The 8,113-nt window shown below is 37.6% G+C and overlaps 1 protein-coding gene across 3 annotated transcripts; it reads right to left on the bottom strand.

The window, feature by feature from the left end:
- Positions 1 to 4,636: 4,636 nt before the first annotated feature.
- Positions 4,637 to 7,886, bottom strand: LOC133864286 (FCS-Like Zinc finger 8-like). Of its 3 annotated transcripts, none has more exons than XM_062300569.1 (3): positions 7,734 to 7,886; positions 5,288 to 6,399; positions 4,637 to 5,186 (listed from the first exon to the last, which is right to left on the bottom strand). In XM_062300569.1, exons 2-3 carry the CDS (start codon positions 6,322 to 6,324, stop codon positions 5,036 to 5,038), a joined length of 1,188 nt encoding a protein of 395 aa, XP_062156553.1. In that variant the 5' UTR covers positions 6,325 to 6,399; positions 7,734 to 7,886; the 3' UTR covers positions 4,637 to 5,035. The 3 variants fall into 3 exon arrangements, with proteins under 3 accessions (XP_062156553.1, XP_062156552.1, XP_062156551.1); XM_062300568.1 differs by having other exon boundaries at positions 7,621 to 7,880; XM_062300567.1 differs by having other exon boundaries at positions 7,632 to 7,879.
- Positions 7,887 to 8,113: the final 227 nt, after the last annotated feature.

The following is an 8,113-nucleotide window of genomic DNA, read 5'->3' as shown; positions in this document are numbered from 1 at the left end:
ATGCATTTTTTTTAAGGGCAAAGAAGATATTTTCTGTGTTTCTTACGTTGCCATGAAAGCACCATTACCCAAGCTTATCAATTGGTAAGCACAAGGCCAATGAGCTTCTTCTTCCAATAAATTCACTTAGAAAATCTTTCTTTGAAATTTAAATTCTGATTGTTTGGCACTTTTATGTCGACAGCACCTGCATTTGCAGCCTCGGAAGAACCAAATCTGCAAAAATCTGTGCAAATTGGTGGCATTTCTTTAATTTCATTTAATTTAAGAGCTGATTTGCATAGAGAAATAGGGATTAGTATCCTATACAAATTTTTTTAAAAAAAAAATTAAATTCTCAAATTACATTATTTTAGTCGTTTTTAAATATCGAAACGTTTAAAAAAAATCACATATTTAAAAGGTGGCATGTTGCAGTTATGAATTGAGTATATTTTTATCAAGTTTTTATTTTCTATGTTATAAAAAAGTTTTGAATCAAAAATTGTATTTTGATCTTACGAAGAAGAATGTATAATTTTGCATAATTTGAGAATATATAATTTGTTTGAAATTAAGGGATCCTGATTCAATCAAGATTCCTTACATTTTTTTAAAAAATTGTAGATTCTCAAATTATATAAATTTAAGTCGTTTCATACATCAAACGACATAAAAAATGCTACATATTAAAAATGTTACAGATTAACAATAAGAATTGAATATATTTTTGTCAGGTTCTTACACTTTATGTCGTATAAAAGCTTTGAGCAAAAAACTGTATTTTAGTTTAGTAAAAAAAAAAAAATATCTTCAAAAGTGAAGAAAAAACATTTTAAAATGATTTTTTTTATTTTTTATTATTCTATAATATGTCATATTTTTAATAATATAAAGCATTTATCACATAGTACAATTTAAAAAAAAAATAACTTAAATTCAATAATTTAAAATTTTAAAATTACTTTAAAATTGTAAAGTTACGATGGATCGGGGTATAGAGCGATGACCCAGAGGTTTTGAGCCTTTGGGGCATTGAATGTGGCAGTTCCGTAATATCACAGTAACTTGTGCCTCTTTTCTTTCGGCATCACGTCCACGTAAGCTGGATCAGGTACATTTTGTATAGCAGCTTCCACCAATACAAATGTGCCAAGTAAGGAAAAATAACTTGTATCCCAAACCTTCTTATCCTTGGACTTCCATCCCACACCGGCGACACCGTAGTAATCTTCATAGTTATTATTTTTTTTACTGTTGGTTCTTCTATTAACAAGTGAGAAAGAAATGTGCTCTAAAATTTTTTTTTTTAAAAAAAAAATAATAAAGTGAGAAATAAATGCTAGAGCCTACTCAAGCAGAATATATTCTTAGAAGTGCTGGTAGGAGTCTTCTAGATTTTAATTTAAGTTTTTTTTATAAACTGACATGATAATTCACACATTATTTATTATACTAATTACTAAAATGCGAACTTTCAGTTTTTAACAAATATTTATAAAGAAATTATAATAAAACTTATAGTCTCCCTAGCATTTTCCATACTCTAACAAGTAAGCCTTTTTTTTTTTTTTTTAATTGAAATGGGGAAAATGTTACAAAGAAAGGTCTTTAATACAATTAATCCAAAAAAAAAGAGAGAGTGAAGGATCTAAAAAAACAGGTGGGTTCCCAACAGCAGACCCAAAACAGAAATTATAGTGTAGATAATACATATAAATAGTATGAAATATGTCAAAAAACATGACTCGGTCCTCTTAATAAATGTCACATAAAGTGATAAAAAACTCTAAAATATAAGGCACAAGGAAGGGCATGACATTTTCGAGACCCTTCAACCTACCCCGAACTCCTAGAGATACGAACAAGAGCATGACCCTCAAAATACTCTTCAACTCTACCCGAACCTCTACTTGGTAATAACAACAACCTCTAGGAGACGGTTGAGGGGGGGAGGGGGGGATAGCACTACCAAAATCAGTACAAAATTTGCCAACAATGAGTAACAATCTCCATATACAATATCAAACAACAAAGGAACAATGAGATAGTAACCCACAAAAAGCAACAAAAAGAACATAAATACAAAAAAGAAAAAAGAAAAAAGAAATAGCAAAAAAGCAAACAATAGAAAAATAGACAAAACAATAAGCAGCAAAAAACCCAAACTACAGCAGCCCGGGTGGAAAGCCCGAAGAGGAAATTAAGGTAACACTGCCGAGTAAGTGGGAAAAGTATCATCGTTGAACTGTTGAACGAAGACTAACTGAAAACAGCGAAGGGGTTGAGGAAGGAGGCTGAGTGGCTCGTTGGTGGACAGGCACAACAAAGACAAACAAATTTGACTTGGAAATGATGGATGACTCATCGGCGAGCGGGGCGTGTAGGCAGTGCATGGGTTGCAAGTGGAAGCATTGAGGTTAGCGATGGAGAGCGATGAGGCTAAGGAAGGTTGTGGAGTGGCACGTTGGTGAACGGGAGTGGCGAAGACGAACAAATTTGACTTGGAAGGAAGAGGTGATGCTGGGCTAAGTTCTCCAGTGGAAAATATGACACTGAGCAGAGGACTGGCGGGATGGCTCGACTCGACAGTGGTGGAGGCGCGGAGAAGCATAGTTGGGTCGTTGACACTGCTGAAGAGGGAGGGAAAACACCAAAACAACAAAAGAAAATGGGGAAAAACCATAGAAAAGGGAAGAGAAAAAGGAAGAAGGGAGGAGGGAGGAAGATAACTCCATCCCTCCTCCCATAGAACACCAGCAAGAAGCTATGAAAGGCCTCACAAGGAGATGGAAAGTTCTCTACTAGAGAGAAGGGGAAGCTTCCCTCTAAATAATGAGAGAGAAGCGATGTAACGACCCACCCCCAATGACACAATATTGTCCGCTTTTGGCTCCCCATACCAGACTTCCCAGGAGGTCACCCATCCTGAGATTGCTCTCGCAGAAGCATGCTTAACTGCGGAGTTCTGATAGGTTCATAACCATCACGGCTTTAAAACGCGTTGTTGTGGTATTAGAGCACGCCGCAGCCATGGTGACCCACCCACAATATTGTCCTCTTTGGTATCTTGGGACTACTCGAACCCTCAACCTCAAGGCTTTGTTCCTTACACCCAACCATCTGGGCTCCAGACGCGTTGTGTGTAAGGAACAAAGCCTTGAGGTTGAGGGTTCGAGTAGTCCCAAGATACCAAAGAGGACAATATTGTGGGTGGGTCACCATGGCTGCGGCGTGCTCTAATACCACAACAACGCGTTTTAAAGCCGTGATGGTTATGAACCTATCAGAACTCCGCAGTTAAGCATGCTTCTGCGAGAGCAATCTCAGGATGGGTGACCTCCTGGGAAGTCTGGTATGGGGAGCCAAAAGCGGACAATATTGTGTCATTGGGGGTGGGTCGTTACAAATGGTATCAGAGCCATTGCCCAGCCTGAGATGGTGGGAGCGTGCACAAACCCAAGAGGGTAGCCAGTGGGGACACTGAGTCCCAAGAGGGGGTGATTGTGACGTCCCACATCGCCTAGGAATGAGAATGTGCTTATATGTATAAATGCACCCTTTACGACACAACGCGTTTTAAAGCCGTGATGACCATGAACCTATCAGAACTCCGCAGTTAAGCGTGCTTCTGCGAGAGCAATCCCAGGATGGGTGACCTCTTGGGAAGTCTAGTTCGGGGGAGTCAAAAGCGGACAATATTGTGTTATTGGGGGTGGGTCGTTACAAGCGAGCTGTCAAAAGTCTAACATGTAAAACTTGTGACACATTTACTTCATTTTATTGTTTCAAGGATTCCAAATTCACAAGAAAAAGAATAATGGTTTAGACTTTTTTTTTTCTTTTTTTTTTCTAGGTTTGGAATTTTTGTTAAAGAATAATGGGGGAGAATGGAGTAGGATGCCTCATTTTTAACTTTTACAAACTATATATATGATTATAATTTTCCATTAAGAAAGAAAAGAGCCCACATTATGCCTCCTGGGTACTCCTGTCCTCTTAACCACTGTCTTGCAATCATGTGTGGGGTTGAAAGCCCCATTTAAGTAACAAATACCAGTCCATGAGACCGCCATCAACGTTAGTGCTTTGAAAAGAAAGCTAATTACTAAAAAAATGATGAGCTGCATATATAAATAATTACACACGAAAAAAGAAAGAGCAATATTGTGCTTATATCATCATTGCAATTGCGATATGCAAACATATACATAATTATATATGCACAAGAAAAAAGGTGTGGTGATATGGCTTGGACTGACTGGTGGATGCATACAACACTATGCATTACACCCACAACTTATAAAATCCCTTTGTGTTATGTTATTGTTTTCGGGCCAGATGGTGTTCTTAGTTAGTGCTTTAGGAAGAGATTGCCAGTAGAAGCTTTGAATCTCAGGTGAGCCAGCTGCTGTGTGTTAAATTCCAAGATTGTTGCTTATTTTGAGCAGAGATTTTTGGAAATTCATGATTAGCCAAGTTGATGACTTATGCTATGTTGCAGGAGTTCAATAGGGGGAAGAAGGTTATATCCCTGCATCAAACAGAATAATAACAAGTACATATGTGTTACATTGTTGTATGTCTGGAATCTCTCTGCACACAGACACATAGAGAGAGAGAGAGAGAGAGAGAGAGAGAGAGAGAGAGCCATTCGTTACGTAAATGCCGCATTCATTCATCAATGAGTTCATTAAGGTTCAAAAGCTACTACATGAACTCTCACCAAGGGCCACAGCAGGAAACACAGAAGAAAAGAAAACTTGATGGGCGAGGGCATCTGGCCACTTCCAACCCATCTAATCGAAACTGTAAGCTAAACAACAAACCTAAGACTATATATCTATGTCTCCTTTATAGAATGAAAAAACTCTTTGCTGTGGCTACCTCGGATTACCCATACCATGAAAGTAGTAACACAACTAGCAAAATGGGATGAAGCAGATTGTGATCATCCATGGCTACAAAAAGATTCACATAGACAGCTCTTCAAAAATAGATGACCCATGTATCAATCATGGACATGGGAGCCTAGAGATAGCAATTACAGCCCCCATTAGGTGGGGAAGGGCATACCCATCAGGAAGAGATCTTCATTGTAGCTTGATTCAGGAGAGCTTTCAGCGTAGTTATTGTAAGTTTCCTCTTCTTCCTCGGACAAAATCTCCTCAGCATGGCACTCGAAACTGCAAAATGCTTTCTCACCTCTGCAAGAAATTGAAGGAAAAAACAGGCTTAAAATTTTGCATGGAGTGAAATACAAAAAGACGAGTTTGCGACCAAAAAGAAAAATGAAAAATGAAAAAACCTGTATATGTAGATGTCTTCCCCGTCTTCAAGTCTTTTACTGCATGAGCAGCAGAAGCTGAGAATCTTGTCAGAGCGAGGTGGTGTCAAATTTTGTGAGGTTTTAGCCACTTGAGATAAGTTAGTCCCTGATTCTTCTTTCTTACCAAAATTGGCCAACTCATTTGTGTGACAATCCAAAACACAGTCACCAAAAATGTGAGTTGTTTTAGGATTTGGACCATGAGAAATAATACAGGTATAATCCTCAGAGAGCTCTATATCTCTTGCAGAAAGAGAACCTGGAAGTTCATGGTTGGAGCCAATCGAAATTGGAAGCGAACTTGGTTTGTTACCCAAAGAGACTTCTGAACCATGGCTAATTACTGGACCTGAACTCATTGTGGTAGTCTTATTTTCTGAACAAAAATTCGTAGAACTCAAACTGAGAGTTTGAGTTAAGCAAACATGTAAGGACGAAGGCATAGTGGAATCCGCCAAGCAAGATGTAATACTTATAGTTGGTTCAGATTCTAAAGGGCCACCTTCATTCCCAAAGTCAACATTTGTGCCACCTAATTGGGGATAGAGAGTCCGGGTTTTAGGAAGCGATGAAAAGATGTAGTTTTTAGGCAAAGAATTGGATTTTAAAGAAGAATTATGTGGCTCAAGGTAATGCTTTGAAGTATTATGAATGCTAGTCTTCACATGTGCTCCAAAAATTACATTACTCCTCCTTGGTGAATCAAGGACTCCTACAGAAGGTTTGCCTTCATTCACAAGTGAATCTACAATGCCAAAGCCTACTTTATTGCAATCCCACTTCTTTTGATGCCCACTTTGAGATTTTGTTCTTGGGGACCTGAGACCAAAGGGGTTACTAAGATTTGAAAGAACTTTCAAATCCAGAGGAGATGTGGGGCTCCTAACTGAGTCAGAATCTGATAAACATTTTGTTCCAAGCCCTACAATGAAACCAGGAATACTGAAAAGTGAGCTGCTTATATGTCTCAGGCCCAATATATCAGATTGCAAAGACTCGGGAGCAGAATCAGCCATTAGACTACTGCATATGACCTTTCTTCAGCATTATCTACAAACCTCGGTCCTCTTAAAAAGCCAAACAATTCCTGGCTGCATCAATTCAAACTACTGTAATGAGAAAAACAGAAAAAGAAAATGACCAAGCAGCTTTGAACTAGTTCGGGCAAGATGTGATAGACACCGCTTATCGATTTAGCTACCCAAATGGACAGTTTCAATTGTACATTCCGGTAGAAGTGGAAATGGAGCTTCCACATTGATTATCAAAACAAAAAAGAAGAAGAAATAAGCACATATCATAATTCTTTAGTATCAAAAAAAGCCCCAAATTGATTAGAGCCATTAATGAAGCTTGGGGAAAAATAAAATAAGACAATGAATACTCAATATAAATTTAAAACAAAGTATGGAAAGCTTCCTTGCAAACTCGGCTATAGGTCATACAATCAGATAACTCATGCAGGATGAAGAGATAGAACATCTTTTGAATTTCCAATGCAAATTGAAATCTTTAGAACCATGAATCCCGTGAGAGCAACATAGAGAAAACAAAGGGAACAAAAAAGAACCCTCGACCCATATGTCAGATCAAATTCAAACCATGAGGATGCAACAAAGAAACAAAAGGCAAAGAAAGAAACTCATTAATCGTAAATCTAGATAACCAAATTAGAAATTTCTACAAAACGTTCAGAAATAAAAGCAAATGGAGCTAACATAGATTAATGATCAAGATGAAAGATAGCCGGGTTATGATTACCCATAAAACCCAGATGAGAAACTCCAATAGAAACATTTAAAAAAGCTCTGAAACCAGAGATTTATTACTGCATTAAGCTCAATACAAAGAACCCATATTGGGAAGATCATCAAATATCTAGTCAAAAAAACATTAAAGATCAGATATATCTTATACGCATGATGAAGGCACAAATGACCACTTGATCTTCCAAAATAAATAAAAAATACATCTTCTAAATATACCCGGACAGACGAATAAATCAAGAGGAAGAAAAGCTTTGTTCAGGCACAAGCACAAAAATTGATTAATCACTCAACCAAATGCATCAAAAGGGTGCCCAAAACTACCGAACCAGGAATGATTTTGCACAAATAGAAAGCTCCATGACTGCATCTGAATGAACCTCAAAAGCATATATATATCAACAGCAATAACTTTTTAAGCGATGAATCATCCTGGCTTTAATTCAAGACCCGATTTTGAGATCCAAAAAATCAAAGGATGCATCAAATGGATCAGTGGTAAAAGCTACAAAGCCAGAGAAAATGAGTAACAGATGAAAAACCCACTTGGTTCTCACCCCTGCAAACTCAGCGGATGAGGTTTGTAAGCTGAAACTCTGAAGATAAATCCAAATGTATCAAAGTTAAATATTGACAAAAATATAACTTGCCCAGCACACCTCTCTCTATATTTTTCCTCTTTTTTTTTTTTTTTCTTCCCCTTTTTGCTCCTCCTGCATGCATAAAAATCAGAGAAACACAGAGGCACTGAGGCTTCTGATATACTCCTCTCCCCCTCTCTGCCTCTCTCTCTCTCCCATGATTAACAAGGCTAGACGTATAGTACAACGTATGGTATAAAACTACGTATATTCCCAGTTTTGGTGTTAATTAAGAAGAGGCAACTTCTAGGAGCATTCTTAGTAGCCTCATCAAAATAGCTTTTTAGTTATTTTGATGAGTCAATTAGATAAAAACACTAAAAAAACAGCCTCACCATTTTAATCAAAAAGTTTTGATGAGTGAAATTTACTCACCAATCCTGATGAGTAAGCATTTC

Source organism: Alnus glutinosa, chromosome 3 (genome assembly GCF_958979055.1).
Source record: "Alnus glutinosa chromosome 3, dhAlnGlut1.1, whole genome shotgun sequence".
Lineage (NCBI taxonomy): Eukaryota > Viridiplantae > Streptophyta > Magnoliopsida > Fagales > Betulaceae > Alnus > Alnus glutinosa.
This window is presented reverse-complemented; position numbering and strand designations above follow the sequence as displayed.